At 46.6% G+C, this 19,946-nt stretch overlaps 1 protein-coding gene across 2 annotated transcripts in view; it reads left to right on the top strand.

Annotated features, from left to right (window-relative positions):
- The window catches only part of Hipk2 (homeodomain interacting protein kinase 2), a 195,778-nt gene that overhangs the window by 61,265 nt on the left and 114,567 nt on the right, over positions 1-19,946 (top strand). For both annotated transcript variants that reach the window (XM_069996899.1, XM_069996898.1), the window contains exon 2: positions 3,854-4,937. In XM_069996899.1, coding sequence (XP_069853000.1) covers positions 3,854-4,937 — 1,084 coding nt within the window. The remainder of the gene's footprint in view (positions 1-3,853; positions 4,938-19,946) is intronic.

Raw genomic sequence — 19,946 nt, 5'->3', positions numbered from 1 at the left:
TCTAAAAACAAGATGGATCGTGGTAGTGCATCTCTGTAATTCCAGCTTGTGAGGAAAGGAAGACTATGGTCCAAGACTTGGGGAAAAACATGAGACCTTATCTGAAAAACTAAAGCAAAAAGGGGCCACATGTAGAGAAGTGTGAGTAAGGCCCTGAGTTCAATTCCCAGTACTACCACCACTACCAAAAAAAAAGTAGTAGTAGTAAGCATAACAAAAAGGGAGCACAAACTATTGATTTATAGGTAAGAGGAAGGAAGAGGTCAAGAAGGGGGGAACTCCAGCTGTTACTCCTCATTCTTTCCAAACTCTGAGTTTTTGCCTGCATGTACACATGAAGGCAGAAGGAAAAGATGAGGTCATTAATTCATGTGGCTAACCCTATTCAGTATCTATTAAGGACTTTGGTGCGGTTACCAGGGGGAAATTAAAACTGCAAGTAAAAAGAACAGTGGAGGAAACTAAGAGTTTGAAAGAAAATGAGAGAATATGGGTCACGAGAACGGGGGAAGGAGAGCACATCTATCTTCCTCTGGGACTGGAGAGACAACACAGAGAATGGAAGATGGAGAGAGATTCATGAGTATTTTGAAATGCAGGAGAGACTAAAGGAGGAAAGAAAGGCTGACGTCAAGCTTCTGGACAAAGCAGAATGTGAGTCCTTTGCTGATAGAGGGAGGGACAAGGTGACATGGTGAAGAGGAAGATGTTAAATAACTATTCTAGGTAGGGTAGGGCTTCAGAGAGCCCAGACGACAGGACAGCCAAGCACCAGCAGCACCTATCCAACCCACTGCCTTTGTATCTCTGTTGCTATTTATCAGTGGCAGCTTAGAAAATTGGTAGCCATTATTTCTCCTTTCACCTGTAAGGACTTAGCCTTTCTTATCCTTTTACTTTATTTCCTTAACGTTTTTATGTGAAGTTTTGTTTGGTTCTGTATCACAATAATTATAAGTGGAACAGGGTCTTAATGATTTCTCGGGTTATCTAATTACAGATATGTTGGAATGATGTCATAATACTTTCTAAGAAATATATATATATAACTTTAACAAAATAAGAATGAAGAGCCCATGAACTATGCTATTCCTGCTCCCAAAAAAGACAATGTATAGAAAAGCATCAGACCACTAAATCCTACATGACTTGGTTAAGATGACCAAGATGCCAGGTGGGAACAAAGCTCACCTAGAACCTGGAAGAGCATGTTCCCTAGGCGGGAACATGTTTCCCCCAGCGGTGGTGAGGGTTTGTTGATAAGGCTGAGCTGACTGTGGAGGTGGTCGGTTTATGTCAGTTACTGGGCCACTTGTGTAGGTGTCCATTCTAGTAGAATATAACCTGGTGAGAATAGAGGAAGCATTTGTTTTTGTCACAAATACATTTTATAAGAAATAAATGGAGCTGGACACTGATAGCTCACACCTGTAATCCTAGTTACTCAGGAGGCTGAGATCTGAGGATCATAGCTTGAAGCTAGCCAGGGCAGGAAAGTCTGTGAGATTCTTATCTCCAGTTAACCACAAAAAAGCTGCAAGTGGAGCTATGGCTTAAATGGTAGAGTGCTAACCTTGAGCAAAAAAGTTCAAGGACAGCATTCAGGCCCAGAGTTGAAGCCCCAGAACTGGCACAAAAAAATAAATAGAAAGAAAGAAAGGAAGGAAGGAAGGAAGGAAGAAAGAAAGAAAGAAAGAAAGAAAGAAAGAAAGAAAGAAAGAAAGAAAGAAAGAAAGAAAGAAAGAAAGAAAGAAAGAAAGAAAAGAAAGAAAGAAAAGAAAGAAAGGAAAGAAAGGAAAGAGAGAAAGAAGGAAAGAAAGAAAGAAAGAAAAGGAAGGAAGGAAGGAAAGAAAGAAAGAAAGAAAAGGAAGAAATGCAGAAAAGGGAGGGAGGGAGGGAAGGAGAGAAGAAAAGAAAAAAAAAAGCAGCTGGGGCACTGGTGGCTCATACCTAGCTACATTCTAGCTACTCAGTAGACTGAGATCTGAATATTGAGGTTGAAAGGCAGCCTGGGCAAAAAAAGTCCATGAGATTCTTTTTTTTTTTAATTGTGAAAATACCATACAGAGGATTACAATTACATGGGCAAGGTAATGAGTACATTTCTTATCAAGCATGGTTGCCGCCTCCTTTGTTTCCCCTTCCCATCCCTTCCCATCTCCCTCCACCCCCCCATGTCAAAGTTGTAAAGTTCATTTTTGACATAACATCTTGTACATCTCATTGTTGTAATAAGTCCACCTGTATCCCTATGTAAACGATTTGTTTTTTTCCCTTCCCCTCCACAAATTATACCAACATCAAATACAGTATCTGACCATTTTTGCTTATCTCAGACTTATACTAGTTATTGCAAATAAGGGAAACCATGGGACCTATGTTTCTTTGGGCCTGGCTTACTTCACTTAATATAATTTTTTCCAAGTCTTTCCATTTCCTTTTTTTTATAAACATATTTTTTTATTGTGAAAATACTGTACAGAGGGGTTACAATTACATGGGCAAGATAATGAGTACATTTCTTATCAAGCATTGTAGCCTCCTCCTTTGTTTCCCCTTCCCATCCCTTCGCATCCTCCCCCCACCCCCTCACCAAAGTTGTAAGGTTTGTTTTTCGACATAACGGCTTGTACATCTCATTGTTGCAATGGGTCCTCCTCTATCCCTGTTTTAACGATTTGTTTTTCCCCTTCCCCTCCACAAATTATACCAACATCAAATACAGTGAAAACAGGGGTTATACCATGGAGGAGGGATATACAAAGCAACAAAGAAATATCTTATAAATATGTTAGAAAGAAAAAACATTTGAGACCTTAACTTGGGGTTCATTTCGCTTAACACCAACTTATCTGACCATTTTGCTTGTCTCAGACTTATACTAGTTATTGCAAATAAGGGAAACCATGGGACCTATGTTTCTTTAAGCCTGGCTTACTTCACTTAATGTAATTTTTTCCAAGTCTTTCCATTTCCTTACAATGTCATTCTTTCTGATGGAGGCATAGAATTCCATTGTGTATATATACCACATTTTCTTGATCCATTCATCTACTGAGGGGCATCTGGGTTGCTCCCATATCTTAGCTATGGTAAATAATACTGCAATAAATATAGTTGTGCTGGTAGCTTTAGTATGGTCTTGTTTGTGATCATTTGGGTAAATGCCCAAAAGTGGGATTGCCGGGTCATAAGGGAGGTCTATGTGGAGTCTTTTGAGGAACCTCCATACTGCTTTCCAAAGTGGTTGAACAAGTTTACACTCCCACCAACAATGCAGTAGGGTTCCCTTCTGTCCACATCCCCTCCAGGCCCATGAGATTCTTAGCTCCAATTAACCAGCAAAAAAAGGCAGATGTGGGGTTGTGGCCCAAGTAGTAGAGTACCAGCCTTGAGCAAAAATGCCAAGTTAAGAGAGCAAATCTTTTGAGTTGAAGCTCCAAGAAGGAAGGGAGGAAGGAGGGAGGGAAGGAAGAAGGAAGAAAGGAAGGGAGGAAGAGAGAAAGGGAAAGAGAAAGTTAAGGAAGGGGAAAAAGGGAGGGAAGGAAGGTAGGAAGGAAGGAAGGAAGGAAGGACTGTGTCACTATTCTATTATCCCTGGTTCTGCTTTATAAATCTACTATCTTCCTAGCGGTGTGGAGTGTGGGAACCACTCAGTCCCACAAAAAGAATAGAGTGTGCTTCTGGGTGCCAGCAATGCTCTTTTTCAAGCTTGTTTTAAAGTGGGAGGGCAGTAATGTATTTGTCTCAAGACACTGATCAAAATGAGTGAGTGGGCCACTAAGTGAATTTGTTGAGTTTTTCTCACGCAAGGGTGACTCAAAGGTATGTTTTCCTCTTCCTTTTCCTCCAGGTATGGCCTCACATGTGCAAGTTTTCTCCCCTCACACCCTTCAATCAAGTGCCTTCTGTAGTGTGAAGAAATTGAAAGTCGAGCCGAGTTCCAACTGGGACATGACTGGGTACGGCTCCCACAGCAAAGTGTATAGCCAGAGCAAGAACGTACCACCTTCTCAGCCAGCCTCCACAACCGTCAGCACCTCCTTGCCGATCCCAAACCCAAGCCTACCTTACGAGCAGACCATCATCTTCCCAGGAAGCACCGGGCACATAGTGGTAACATCAGCCAGTAGCACTTCTGTCACCGGGCAAGTCCTCGGCGGACCACATAACCTAATGCGTCGAAGCACTGTGAGCCTTCTTGATACCTACCAAAAATGTGGACTCAAGCGTAAGAGTGAGGAGATTGAGAACACAAGCAGCGTGCAGATCATCGAGGAGCACCCACCCATGATTCAGAACAATGCCAGCGGGGCCACTGTAGCCACTGCCACCACATCCACTGCCACCTCCAAAAACAGTGGCTCCAACAGTGAAGGTGATTATCAGCTGGTGCAGCATGAAGTGCTATGCTCCATGACCAACACCTACGAGGTTTTAGAGTTCTTGGGCCGAGGGACATTTGGACAAGTGGTCAAGTGCTGGAAACGGGGCACCAATGAAATTGTGGCCATTAAGATCCTGAAGAACCACCCATCGTATGCCCGGCAAGGACAGATTGAAGTAAGCATCCTGGCCCGGCTGAGCACAGAGAGCGCCGACGACTACAACTTTGTGCGGGCCTATGAGTGCTTCCAGCACAAGAATCACACGTGCTTGGTCTTTGAGATGCTGGAGCAGAACCTCTATGACTTTCTGAAGCAGAACAAGTTTAGCCCCTTGCCCCTCAAATATATTCGCCCAGTCCTCCAACAGGTAGCCACCGCCCTGATGAAGCTCAAGAGCCTGGGTCTTATCCATGCTGACCTCAAACCAGAAAACATTATGCTGGTGGATCCCTCCCGACAGCCGTATAGAGTGAAGGTCATCGACTTTGGTTCCGCTAGTCATGTGTCCAAGGCTGTGTGCTCTACCTACTTGCAGTCCCGGTACTACAGGTAAGACTATGCACTGAGCCGACCATGGGACGTCAACCATGCAACCATGGGATGCAGTCTGCCCATTGGCACTCATAGGCAGTGTGCAGTTGATCACAGGGGATTGGGGGACAGGTATAAATATCTGCTACCCTCAAATGACCTCAATGTAGTGGCAAAATTGGGACCATGCCCATAAACATGAGAATTAGAAGCCATCTAAGAATGGAGCCAAGAGTGAGTCTTGATGTAGATGTTCAGAGTTCAGAAGGATCTCCGGGAGCTGGGTGAAGAGCAGAGCAGGATGGAAGAGTCAGGTGCTTGTGGATGGAAAGGATGGAGACAGCTGACAGCGAAGGGGTTGTGCTGTTAGTAATAAGCAAGATGTCACAGATGACCTCCGTGGCCAGACAGGATTTGTGAGTAGGAGAATATAGTCGAAAAGATAGGCTGGGACCAGGTTTGGGAATGTCTTCAATGCCAGACTAAACCTGGAACAGGCCCTGGAAATGTGACAGCAGAGGGTAAGAGGTCGAAAGTGAATTCTAAGAAGACCGCTTTTCTATCCTTGTGGATGGAGGAAGGCAGAGACTGTAGTCTAAGAGCCCTCGCCTCCTTCCTGTGGTGAGGGAACTAGACTTGAAGTCCAGATGAATGATGGAAGAATTCTATTATCTCTTTCATTACTATAATGAAAAGGCTAGGTGGGACTGGCTGCTTGGGGCAGGAGGCTCCCACACCAGTCTTGTGACCTTGTTGAAACCATCAAATGCTGTGACACAGCCTGCTGCAACATCCAGTGGGAGCCCATGGGAGGCACCTAGCGAAGAGTTGTGGAGATGGAAAGCAGGGGTCAGGGTTGAGAAATGGTGACAGGCTGTGCTAGAGGTGATACTGAACAGTCCCACAGAGATGGAAGTTTCAAGAAATGAAATGCAAACTCCCATGAGAAGGAAGGGCTGACCTACATCTCAAGAGGTTGACATCTGGCAGTGCAACAGAGTCCCACCAGTCATTGTCTCCTGAGACCCCCCTATCCCCCGTGCAATGGTGGATGTGCTTTCTCACGCCTCCTTCAAGACCCTGGAGGAAAGGCTGGACAATGGGCTAGAGTTGTGTCGACACAGCTGGCCTCTTACCCATTCTGAGGCAGCCCGCCTGGCTCCCATGGGCTTGGCCTCGCTTCTTTCCTGGCTTGCTCCTGTTGCTGGTTCCAGCCCAGTGCACTGTTGTAAGTCTTCTTGTTCCTGTGGCTCTGCTCCTCACCCTGTCCCTCAGATGCCTGTCTCAGCCTTCTCCCCGTCTCTGTTCCCATCCTGAGAGCAGATCTCAAGGCTTTGACCTTGCTGATCCTCACCCTTCCCCAGTCCTTTAGCAGGGGTTTCCTGAGGTGCAGTAGCTCTTATGTAGCCTCCAAAGTCCATCCTTCTCTAGAGATGGCTTTCTGGGTGAATTCAGAAGTGCATGCAGCTCCCCTCCTTAGAGGCTACCCATGGGGCTTTGTGTGCCGGTGAGGGTAGATCTACTCCTGCTGGTTTCTATTCTTCCCCCTCCCCACCTAAACCTTCTGTCTACTTCCTGTTCCTGCCGGGCATGGCAGGAAGATATGCCCCCAATGCTGGAGACACCCAGGAAGGCAGGGCGACAGCGAAGACTGGGTGGGTAGTAGCCTAGCCCAACTGGAGGGTCAGGTATGGGCACAACAGTGTGTGTTCTTTCTGGAGATTCCTCAGACCTTCCTTGAAAGCCAGCTCTGTGCAGTCCACTGTGGGTCACCAGCACACCCAGGGGTGGCCCAGGCCCCGGCTCCCTCTCTACTCACAGCAAACAGGAGGCTGCTGCTGTCACTTTATATTTAGGCCTGCAAATTCAGCAGCCAAAGGCTATTTCTTCCAGATCTTGGCCTGAGTTGATGGTGAACTGCTGCCAAGTCAGGAGCTGCTCAGGGTTTTATTGTTTAGTTAACCTGAGCTACTGGTCATGAACAGAAACCAGTTTCATTGATGTTTGCTGAAAATTTAGCATAGTGACTTCTAAAAAGATTTTTTTAAATTATGCTTAAGGATGATATACACTGTGGTTTAAAAAAAAAAAGAAAAGAAAAACAGTACACTTAACAGGCAATGCATCCTTAGAGCAAAACTTGATGAATCAAGGAAGTGGCCTCAGGGATTCTGAAACCCTTTGATACGCACCTTCTCGGGCCCAGCTGCCCCCTCCTGCTGTAGACTTTGCAGCTGTACTTTGCTTTCAGGGACCTTGCTCAGGGTGTCTGGGGGTGGCAGTGGCAGTTCGCTGTGAGAACTGGGGCAGGTCTTACCTTTCTGTGGGGACTCTGGAGGTGGTGGGGGAGGGGTTGCTGACATCTGGGACCTCTTCTTGTCAGGACAGGCACAGTCAGATCAGGCCCTTGCACTCCTGTGTCCCTCCAGGGACCCTCACTTTGAGTGTGATAGCAGCCCCTGTCTTTAGGCCTGAAGTGGCTGTTACCTAAAATTCTGGGTAGAATGACCTCTTCCTCTCTGTTTTCTAGGGCTTTCAGCTCATGGCCAGACTGCCTGTGCTTTCAGACCAAGGGTACAGTCTACCTAGAATGAGCTTCATTTCTAAACTGATCATCATGCACCCTCCTCACTCACATATCCCCATCTGAGCCCTGGAGCTCATAGGAACCTTTGAGTACAGTCTTTAGCTAGTTTCCTTTTGCCCTTACTCTGTAGGACAGCCAACTGTAGGCCACAATTATCAGGTTGGTTTTCCTGGTTGTTTTACTTCTTACTGGAGTGAAAAACTCTGTCTATTAGAAAGGTCCTCATTCAAGAAGGAAGACATTTTCAGAGCACCTTGTGCAGTTGAGCTATCTGGGACAGAGATGTACTCATATTCTGCATGCAGGTCAGCTTCTAGAAGGACTTGTCAGATTGTCCTGCAGAGTCCCTTTCCCTCCAGTGGTCCTTGTATCTGAGCCTGGCATATTAGCTGCAGAGGACATCCCATTCTGAAAGGGCTGGGTACTTAATGTCTCTTTGGCATTTTAAATGGGGTTGTATCAAAAGTTCCACAACCAGCCCCACCTGGCGACTTGGAACCAGTATGCTATAAAGGGAGGTTCCTGTCCTCAGCATGGGGGGGCTAAGAGAGGAGGTGGTGGCCTGAGAGCCGTTTGCTTGGCTGAGGTTTGTGCTGTTGAGATGTGTGTGTTTCAGGAAGCAAGAGCTGCTTTTTCAGTTGTGGGTTGGTTGGGGTTTTTTTTGGTTGGTCTGTTTTGTTTTGTTTTTTGAGTCTGATTCAGGGCATTCCCTTCCAACTTGACCTTTAGCTTTTGAAGGTCAGTTGCATGGTTAGCCATCAGGTGCACTGCACTGGATCTCAAGCTTTGTTGTATAGAAGCATCACCTAAAGGCCTGTTCTGTTCTTAGGACAGATTCCTGCCAGAATCCTGTCTCAGAACTGCTGCCCTTCCCCGGGGGAGTCTCCACTGCCTGTCCACACCCAGAGACTTACCCCAGGGAACTGGAGATGAGCAGGTGCAGCAGCCTTACAACCACTCTTTGAGATACACTGCTGTAGGGGAGAGACGGTTTTCCTCAGGTGTTTATGCCCAGAGGAATAGACTGCAGGCAACCCTGTATACTTGCCTTATCTCACCAAAGAAGTCTCAGCCAGGTCCTTATTTAGTTCTACATTTATACCATTTTTTTTTCAGCAGGCAATAAATTGATGCTGGGATATTTCATTCTCAGCATGATTAACAAACTATAAACAAGACCAAATATTAAACTCTGAAAATACATAAGCAAAAAACATTACCATTCTGGATAATCAGTGATTAAAATGTGTAGAATTTTGTTTCTGCTCTTGGCTGTTCAAAACATTCTTGAATAGACTTACCTGAGGTGCATAAGACCATTACTAGAATTTCATGGTGGTTCCACAGTGGCCAGGGAACAGTGTTCACTTCTCCATGTGGATGCGGGCCTTCCTTATTTCCCATCAATGGAGAACAGGGCATATTCCAAAATGCCATGCTACAGGCTGAAGTATAAGCTACTTGAATAAGCAGTATAGCTTTATAAAGCCACAAACAGAAATGGATGGCTAGCAGTGTATTTGATTGAAAAGAGGAGTTCTGAAAGCAGAGTTCTGAAAGCAATCACATTAAGATATTTACTTTTTAACTTCCTTGTGACTAATAGAAACTGCAGAAGGAAGGAGATAGGTGCTTATTCATATTGGAGGATAGCAAGTAGAAAAATCTCCAACCCCCTCATTTATCCAGTTATACTTATGTGAAAGCTTGTGGAGTCCCAACCTCACTTGTGTGAAGAAATGGTTATCTGGGCTAGTAGTCTCACCTCAAATTTCCCTCATCTCTAAGGCCTTTAGGTATACAGTAAAATACTTTGAAACTTAATTTTTTTCAATAATTACTAATCTATTTATAATTACCTGACAATGATTAGTTTGTATGAAATATCTGAAGTTTTGAAGTAGGAGCTTTGAAATACTCTATATATCTTTCAGTAGAGCTCTACCCAGATGGTGGCTGTCCTACACATACACACACTAACACATTGAAAGACATGGATGACCACATACTGCCTCAGACCACACTAGTCTACAAGCCCTGGAGACTGAGGACTCTGGTACAGAAGTAGTATCAATGCCCTGGACACTTGGCTCTGTTTTCTCTTTCTTTTCTGCAGAGCTGCTAACTGGTCTCTGACCCAAGGTGGGAGAGGGAGACCTAATCTTGAACTCAGAGTATAGACCCATTGTTTTCAGAGTGGGTTCCAAGAATCACCCAGAGTCCTTGTTGGAAATGGAGATACATTGCAGCCTCACCAGTGGCTCATTTCTATAATCCTAACTGTTAAGGAGGCTAAGATAATTAGGATTGTGGTTCAGAACCAGCCTAAGCAAGAAAGTTTATGAGTCTCTTTTCTTCAGTTAACCACCAAAAAGCTGGAAGTAGAACTGTGGCTCAAGGGATAGTGTGCTAGCTTTGAGCAAAAAAAGCTAAGGGACAATGCTCAGGCCCTGAGTTTAAACCCCAGTACTGGCACCAGAAAAGAAAGAGAAGGAGGGAGGGAAGGAAAAGAAAAAAGAAAGAAAGATCCTGCCTTGTCAAACCAGCCCACTGAGCAGGCACATCGGGAACAAGGTTGAAATAGGCATCGGACCAACTCCACTGCAATGCTTTTCTCCTTAAAGCCACTTTATAGGAGTGTGATTGACATATGGAAAGTTGTTTTGCTTAACACCCACAGCTTGTCAAGTGTTTAGGCCCAGATACACTTCTGAAACCAGCACTCTCTGTGATATGCATTTCCATCACCTCCAGTTTGCTCCCACCTTCTTTGTCATTATTATTATCATCCTCTGGGGAACTCACTCTAGGTGGCTTGGGCTCCAGAGCCTCATCTCACAGGGAGCCTACTGTGGACCCAATCAAGATTCAGACATGGGGTTGCTGGCACCAACTTGGCTTTGAGCTATTGCTCTTCCTCTGAGCAGTTATGAGGAACCATCATTAGATGACTTGTGGTTGAACCCTTGTGCCTCTGTGGCTATTAACAGTGAAAATACAAGTGTGGTTAGTGAGCATAATGGAAGAGGCTCCATGGCCTCTCAGCCAATGACCTGCAGAGAGTGGCGATTCAAAAAAGAGCATTTGGAATGGAGTAGGAATGAGAAAGCAGATGCTCCACAGAGCACATGTGATATGCCTGACTTCCACATCATAGGTGACTTCCACAATAGGTGGCACTTCCTGAGAGGTGCTCCCTCAACTCTCCCGTAGCCACAGCCGGGTTGGGTACTATAATCCTCATTCATGAATTGCACAAATGCTTTTTTTGTTTTGTTTTGTTTTTAATTCAAAAGATATGCCAAATGCTGTATTTTGTGCTGAGCTTTCAAAACACCAGTAGGAGTGCCTTCAGCTATTCAGGGTCTTCCCCAACCCATAAATAGAACGAACTCTCCCTAGGCAGCCAGTGCTGGCGTTGCCAGGCTTCCCTCTCCTGGTCTTCCTTGGTCTGTTCCAGCTTGAACGTCTCATTAAACTGAGCAGGCACGTTCTGCCTGCTCCCCCTGGCATTTGGGGTCATGGCATGGGCCAAGTCTTGGTATTCTCTCCATGGCAGTTGATTGCTGCATCACATCCATGAACACTTGACTGCCCTGCCCTGCACCTGGTCAGTGTCCCAGCTATCACCATGCTGACAGGTACAAGGCAGGCCTGGTACTTTTCTCCTCCTTGCCCACAGTGGCTGCACATTTACACAGGGGATAAGGAGAGTACTAAGGCCAGTACTAGGTGGAGGAGCAGGCCTTGGGGAATTATCTCCACATAACCCTATTGCTTGGATGGAGGATGTTAGAGCTGTGGAGCCAGGCAGGGCACAGTCAGTCTGTATGGGAGAAGATCTGGGAAGCAGGAGTTGTGGATAGGGAAGTGCCATTACTGGGAGCTGCTGGAGGCCACTGGGCCTGCATTCCTGCTCTGAGGAGCCTGGAAGAGCTCTAAAACTGAGGGCAGAAAAGACCTAGGGCTCTGCTCCCTGGGGTGGGGGTTGCCTTAGAAGGTAACTCACCTGTACCTTTCTGAGGGCAGAGTTTATGCAAAAGCTAAGTGGACTTCAGCAATTTCAAGGTGGAGCTGAGTCAGAAATCCAAACCAGTGTGAGTACAGCACTGAGTCGGCAAATGTGACCAACACCCTGGTATGAACCACAGCACTGTGCTTGTGCTGCAGGTCTCTGTTCTCCCATTTGATTATGTATGTGGCATTTGGAAGTAGAAAGCGAATGAAGGGAAAGTGCCTTTATAAGCACATTTAAGCACTGTAGGCTAGGAATTCAGAGTTGAGCGCTACACTTTGTTTTGGGGGTGCTGAGAATCTGAAGCATCCAACACAGCTGGCTAGCTCCCACTGGGGTGGGTGAGTGCACTGAGCTGAATGCAGACTTGCCTGAGGAGGGAGGGATGTATGTGTGGAGAAACACACAGGCAGGTAGAGGGCAGTCGCTCTACTTCTCCGTTTTCCCCATTCATATCTAATGTGTCATAGCTTCCAGTCTCCAAGCTTCGTATATGGAAGGAGCGAATGACTGACTGAATGAGTGGTATCTGCTGTCACATACAGAAACTCTCACATGCCTGGTCTCTTGTCATCCCTCAAGTCCTTTCACTGTTCACCAAGTCTGGAGCCCATACTATCTGGTATCTCTGAGCGTTAGGTCATAGAGGACAAGCATCAGCCTCCTGGGCATACACGTCATAAGTGTGACATTTTAGTTTAAACCTGAAGACAGCAGCTTAACTAACAGACCAGTTCCCTGAAGCCCATTCTACTCATGAAGAAAGTTACAATAACTGTGCCACGGCAGGCAAGCAAGGCCTGAGTGTTCCACCATAGCGAGTTGAAAATGGTGCTCCACTTGGGCCCATAACTGTCCCTTTGCTCTTCCGGTTTATGGACGTCTGTAGTACTTCCTGCGACCTTGTCTTCACCCTGAGACATGGAGGAACCAGGCCTTTGTGGCAAGAATGAAGCTCATCCTGGCTGCTTGGCACACCTGCCCCCTAGTAGACAGACAGTAATACTACTGCTGTTATTACCCTTGCCGTTATTTTTACCATCATGACTATATGGAGCAGACAGATCTGGGTTGAATTCCAGATCTGCCATTTTCTAGTTGGGAGACTTCAGGCACCTTTCCAAGCCTAGTGACTCTCAGGGTCATTGTTCATTTCTCTTCAGACAGAAATCTCAGAGCAGCTTATGAGGTTGTCATAAAGACCGAATGAGACAACTATATGCATGTGACTCCCCCTCTCCTTCCCACCCCCCAACGCCTGGCTCACAGAGAGTGGCTGTGTCACGACAGCCACTGACTTCCCAGGTTCCCTGCCTTTTTCATGGCATGTATATATTTGATCTGCCATTTCCACGTGCTATTTACAGCCCTGCGTCCTACCACTGCCAAATTTCTTAGAGTTTTCACATCATTTCTCTTCCCGCTCCATGGACACACAGAGGCCAGGCACAGCAGGTCACTCAGGAGGGGCTTGAAGAGTGAGGGTGCATATCAGCAGTGTGGTTTTCCTCCATGCCAGGAAGGCACAAAGTCCAGTGCAACTGGGGGGGGTTAGCTTGGGAACATGTGGAAGGGAGGGGGCAGATCTTGCTTGGTGAGAGAGGATGGCTGGTTTGAGAGCACTACCTGTGCTTGTTCTGCTGCTACTGCTGCTGGCCCCAAAGCGACTACAGATATCCTGGGGTCTGTGACTGCGAGCAGAGGCTAGAGAGTGACAGAAAGTTGAACAGGGAAGCCTGGGGACACTAGACTGCATTTGACATCAGCTGGTACCTCCAGCCCCCCCTAAATTCCACCACACCTTGGGTGTCAGCCAACACCAGAATGCTGTCCTGTGCAGAGACTTCCGTAAAGACAGCACATGTGGGGTGAGGGGGGCCTTATATGTGTTCGCATGCTGGGGACATGCCATTTGTGTTGAGTATCATGTGTATGTGTGTGTTAGCATGTGGGGTGTGTTGTTGTCTGTGTGTGGGGGCATGTTGGGGGCATGTATGACCAGCCCAGCAGGTGGGCTGGTCATACATCCCTGTACCTGAGGTCTGTAGATGTTGGCAATGAAAACAAAAGTCCTGTGGTCAGAACACAAGAGCCCACTGGTAGTACTTGTTTTCAGCCATTGACCTCTAGTGAAGGATTTCTAGCCCTCTTCCTCTTATAAATTGGAACATATATTGCCAAAGAAAAAGGCACCAAGTGTGAACCCCCAGAGCATAAATAGACTTGGCTTGAAAGTCAGATGATGGGCTGCAACCATCCACACCCTGAGTGGGGGTAGCTGTAACTAGACTGTATGTGGGCTAAGCCTCAACAAAGCTGCATTGAATTTGAAATTAGCTTAAAGTGGTCATTTTAAAAGCATTCCCCCCCCCACACACACACATACACAGACCTCTAAGCAAACTGTTGAAAACTTTAAACTGAAAGCCCTATCGTGCCTAGTTTCTCTTCCTGTTTTTGTTTTGCCCTGCTGTGTTTGGATAAATGATGTCTTGTTCTTCCTGTCACAGGAGGGTCAGGAGGGAGGGGGACAGTCATGTCTGGAAATGGCCGGGTTGGGGCACCTACAAAAACAACCATGGAATAAACAGCTGTGATGAGGGAAGCACACATCAGTGGGCAGCTTCTTGATTTAATGTGTTGCTCTGGGGCGGTCATGGGCCTATCCTCTCAGAGTTAGGGACAGAGAAGTGACAAACTTAGAGCTGAAATGCTAAGACTTAGGAAGGCTGGAAAGGAGGTCAAGGCCTAGTACTGTTCACTCAGCCTCCGTGTGCCTGGGCTTTTGTCATGATACCTAATATTCAACAACATGGTTGTCCTTACAGTAGTATTCCCTGAACCAGCTTTCCCCTAATACAGTCTAAGGGGAAACTTGTAAAAGTTGCTTCCCAGGAAATGTGCCTGACTGATGGCCTGCCTCTAGGGTGGCTTTGTGCAGGTCAGTGCTGGACCACAGAGGGCTGTGCCCCCCAGCAGGACTGGGGCCTGAGGCTACCTTTGAGGGTGGAGCTGCACTCCTTCCTGTCCTTTATTTCCTTTGGGAGGAGATACACAGCACGTAATATTGAATCGCCAGGTTAAGACCCTAGTCTCTGTGTGTTTGCTAAGCAGAGATCTTGTCCACACCACCAGGTTTGCTGTGCTATTCGTGCCACCACACAGTGCCATCCAGACAGGGATGGGATCATCTCTTCCTGTTCCCGCTTACCTTCCGTCTTTCTGGGAGCCTCGCCTGGAACTTGCTCCTGACATCTCTGGAGGTCCTCAGCTTCCACTCCAGTTCTTAACCTCCAGATCTCTAATCTAGATTCCAAGTCCTAGGGGGCCTGTCCCCACCTGTCCTGTGTGCCTCCTCTAGCCAGAATACTGTCCTCAATCCCAGCCTGCCACATGTACCTCTACCGAAGAGACATTTTAGGCCCTATGAGAGAACCCAAGGCTGATTGTACAGTTTTATAGTGCTTGTAATTGGCTTGCCACAAATTGCCTTAGTCTGGGAAATGGAATTGGAGATAAACCGGGTGCTCAGCATCATACCAGATTATGATTTCGGGTCCATGTCCCCACATCTTTACCCCAGCATCTCCACAGCACATTGGTTCACTATGGGCAGGGCTCTGCTCATGGGTGACACTAGGAAACCTGGCTGGAGTGAGGAGTGTGTGGCATCTCCTCTGCCATGCCCCACTTTGCAAGAGCTTTGGTACCAGGCAGGTCTACCTCCAACAAGCCCAGGTCCTAAGCCAGCAGTATCACTCTCCTGTCTAACAAGAGGGAAATTTCTGTTGAGAGTCTCAGGAGAGAAATGAAGTAAGGAGAACAAAAGTCTGGCCTGGGTGGGAAAGTTACTCCTATGATGCAGGCTTCAGGGAATTGATGTGTATGTCCCCACAGGAAGTAGCTAGCCACCAAGTCTGATGCATGGCAGGTCCTCCCATTATGGTAGTGACTCAAACTGTCCTAGTGTTTCCAGGAATCAAGCTTTGTGACCATCTCTACAGACGATTTCCGCCTGCTACAGGAAGCAGGAGTGGCAAGGGTCCCTGGCCAGCGGGTGCCACGCAGGAACAGGACAGTTCTGAATCTCTGGAGACCAGTTTGTACTCACAGCCCCAGGAATGCATTTAAGTAGCCTTATCCTCGCCCTTCTTTCCCTCACCCCCCTTCCCCCACCAGCCGCTGGTCCTCTAAAGAATGCCACGCAGTATTTGTTTTCCTGTCACGTTGGGTAGCACATGCTTCGTCTGCAGAGACATTGTATGCATCTAAGCATTATTGCTCTGTTCTGTCTGCAGCCACAATGATGCCTTTGACTCTACTGGACCGAGTAGTGCATGCACAGGCACACATGTGTGCACGCACAGCTGAAATTCCCAAGTCAGGGTCAGGAGACTGAGGCAGGTGGGGTGTGTAGCCACTGTGTGCCTCTGTGTGTTCTCAGCATGCCTGCACGACACCCTAGTATGCACAGACTGCAGCTGCCTTGCCCTAGAGCCTCTTTCTAAGAACCCAGACAGGGTCGGTGCAGGTGGCTGCCCTCATAGGTAGACAGCAGCCACGGGGTAAGATTGCTCCATGAACAGTGCTGTGGCATGCATTGGTGGGAAAGGTGCCCTCCGCAGCCAGTGGCCCTTGGCCCTCCCTGCTTTCCAGTGGCAGGTGAGTCCAAGGTGCTCTTGCCAACTCACTCTTCAGTGGCATTCGCTTCTTGCTGTGCTGGAGGAATGCAGGAAGGAGGCATGTGTGGCCTGAATGTGGCTATAGTCCCCAGAGGAAGCAGGGAAGGACTGTGTACATATTCATGCCACCCCATTCCATCTAGCAAGCAAGATGTACCACACTTAATACTTTCAATTTTGCTTGCACAGCATGAGAATTGCAGGGTTTGTTTTGCCACTGAAATTGAACATTTCTGAAAAGACATGACAACATTACCTTTCCTGGCAGGTAGGAGTGAGTTCTTCCAGGAGACTTACTCCCTGCAGCCCTGGGGAAACGAGAAACTGTTGTGTTCAGATGGGGGAGGTGGCGGGTCCTGCTCCTCATTGTCTCCCTCTCTGGGTTCTTGGTGTCCGTGCTCTAGGTCTGTTCAGTAGGCAGCCAGCCCCATGGCTAGTCCCCAAGGCAGACAATGGGTCTCTCTGTGTGGTCTCCAGAACTCCTCTTTGGTTCCTATGTTTCATACTTATACCCACCCTTCTAGATCTTGCTCAGTTCTCTTTCTGTAGCCACTCTGCCCTCTGTGTATCTCTCCCTTCTCTTCTAGAAATTCTTGTGTTTACAACTTGTTTAGAGGTCCCCTTCAGTATGCTAGAATTTTCTAATGGCATCCTATTAGTCCTGGGTGGGTTTTAGCAACCTGGGTGTCTGTTCTGTTGATATGAACTATTCTCTGTCAGAGAACAGAGATTTCACAAGCTCCATTAAAGGAAAGTTCTCAGATACCCTAAGCCTTTCATAGACTACAAAGGTCAGCATCAGTGAAAGTCATTTCTAGATTTTTTTTAACAAATTATGTTTAAAATAACTTATTTCAGAAACCCACATGCATCTCTGGTGGGAATATAAAATGACACAGCTGCTGTGGAGAACGGCTTGGCAGTTCCTCAAAAAGTTAAACATAGAGTTATCATGTGATTCCCCCAAATCCCATTCCTAGGTACATATCTCAAAGGACTAGAATGCTCAGCTGCAAAGCGCATGTGCACGTGTGTTTGTGTTCACAGCAACATGGTTCACAGTAGCCCAGAGGTGGATGGGCCCCAGCATCCATCCCTGGGTAGCTTGTAAACAAATTACGAGAAATCTAAACAACAGAATATTAGTTTTCTCCAAACAGAAATGATGTACTGACACATGCCACAACATGGATATAAATCCAAAACTTCATGCTAGAGGAAAACCAGACACAGAGAAGGTCACGCATTACAGAACACACTGTCTATGGCATATCCAGAATAGGCAACATCAGAAAGACAGATGCACACTGGTAGTTTGCCAGGGTGGGGAAGGAGGGATGGGAAGGGTAACTGCTCCATGTTGGGAGTGGGGGTGCTTGCAAGGGATGAAAGTGTTTTGGAACTAGTGGTGATTTGCGTGACACTGGGAATGTTCTAAAGTCACTGAGTTATTCCCTCTTAAATGGGTAATTTCATAGCATGTGAATTTCACGTCAATAAGTGTGTGTGTGTGTGTGTGTGTGTGTGTGTGTGTGTGTGAGTGTGTGTGTGTGTGTGTGCGCGCGCACGCGCGCGCCTGTCCTAGTGCTTGAACTCATGGCCTGGGCAGTGTCTCTGAGATTTTTTTTTTTGCCTATTCTAGTGCTCTACCACTTGAGCCACAGCTCCACTTCCAGCTTTTTTGATACTTTACTGGAGATAAGAGTCTCAGGGACTTACTAAACCCTGCCTGGGCTGACTTTGAATCCTGATCCTCAGATCTCAGCCTCCTGAGTAGCTGCATGAAAGTCCTCCCTAAAGCAGGTTTCGGAGACATTTTATCATTTTTCTGGTGCTGGGCTCAGACAAGGCAGTTCACATTTTGGCTTTTCCTTGACTTGGGGAGCAGAGGCACAGCTCTACCCTGGCTCTCTTCCTGTTCCTGGTCACTCCACAGTGCAAAAGCAGAGGCTGACATCACCTGAGGAGTAGGTGCAGGTGATCATCCAGGTGGGAATTCCCAGAGCCAGGCTAGCTGACTCCTGGGTCATGTACTATGCTTTAGGACAGCTGATCCTGGGGGCGGGAGGGGAGGGTGGATTCTGTTTATGATATTTTAAGATCCCTAAAGTATATGTCTAGTTGTTTGGGGAGTTGGCAAGCCTAAAATAAAATTTAGTTCTGTACCTTCCTGTACCTCAGCCTTCTGATCCCTGCACTAGGCATAATAACTGTCTTATACAAGTTTAAGGATTAAAATAAATCCATGCACTCAGAGCCTGGCCTCCACAAGTGCACAGAGTTGCCAGCCTCTCCGAGGGGAGCATGTATGGACTCCAAGGATGCGCACACTTCGCTTATCACTGTGGAGTCTTCCCCTTGCCCTTTATACCCTCCTTCCATTCATAGCCCTTCCTTTGTGCTGGAGTTCAGAGGTCATGCACTGGATTCTCTTGGTTTTGCATCAGCTACTTTTTATATCAGAAAAGATTTCTTTTCCTCTCCCTACTTCTGTATGGTCATATGGATAACTATTTCACTCTGTTTGACCTTTATATGAGAAAGAAGTAGGACTGTCAGCATTTTCATATTTACACACTTGCTTTTTCCCCCACTACCAACAAGTCACCTGAAGTTCAAGTGACCCATGACTGTAGGAGCCACGATCCTCCCTTCATTAGTTTGCACCTGCTATGCCTCAGCCAGTCTCCCAGATTCCACATTCAGAATACGTGCTGCTCTTCCCCAGTTCCTGACATGCTAGTACTTTTCCCCCCATTATCCAAGAAACATTTCTTGGACACTTGTTATAAACCAGACTGTGTGCCATACTACATCAGAATTGAGGTCTTCCTTCAAGGAGAATTCAGTGAAGAAAATTAGACAGAAATCACTGTGGTCAAAGTTGAGTGATATTACATGAGACAAGATTTCATTTAACTCTGTCAATGTACACATTTTATTCTCCAGTCTCCTCTCTTCCATAATTGTGGTAATTTGCCTAGACCGTCTTTTGCAGAGTGAATTTTATGACTATAAATCTCCTGTCCCCATGTTTCTCTCCTGAGTGTATATTCTTTCTTATGGAAGTTTGCATTGGTTTTAACAAACTTTTTATCCTACATGTCACTCCATATAATAGCTCTGATTTGTTTTGATTCTTGGTTTTCCTCCAGTCTCTTGGGAAACTTTATGTCCTTAAGCTTAAATATATCCATTTCTATATGATGACTATGGAAGCTTTCCCCAGCAGCACAGATGTCAGATAATTGGGTTGGCATTCTCAGCCTACTTCTTAATTGTGGTGGCCCCAGGAGATGGAGTAGAAACCCCTAAGGCTGCCCAGCTAGTTGGTGATGAAAGGTGGCTCTGAGCCACCTAATGGTCATGCGGTTCTATTTAGGCCTTGCCCTCCATCTGAGCTGCCCACTGCGATGGTCACTTTGATGGTGAAGACCACGGCTCCCAGCACACCAGGCTGCAGGCAGCCTCCTTGTCTAATGATAGAACACATGTGGCTGTTGGCAGTGGGAGATAGGATGAATATTAATAAACTATATTTCACTTTTATTACTTTTGCATTAGGTTTTCATGGAGATGCTGTTTGTAAGTGAAGTGTGTGCACTGAACTACAGTCAGGCATTTTGTTTTCTTGACAAAATGGTGAGCCTGGCAGTAGGAGGCAAGGATTCAGAGAAGCAGGCAGTGAGGGGAGATGTTGATGGACATGTGCAGGCAATATAAAATGTGAATTTACATTTCCA

The sequence above is a fragment of the Dipodomys merriami genome, unplaced genomic scaffold (assembly GCF_024711535.1).
Source record: "Dipodomys merriami isolate MVZ:Mamm:240054 unplaced genomic scaffold, mDipMer1.0.p SCAF_5, whole genome shotgun sequence".
NCBI classification, from domain to species: Eukaryota; Metazoa; Chordata; class Mammalia; order Rodentia; family Heteromyidae; genus Dipodomys; species Dipodomys merriami.
This window is presented reverse-complemented; position numbering and strand designations above follow the sequence as displayed.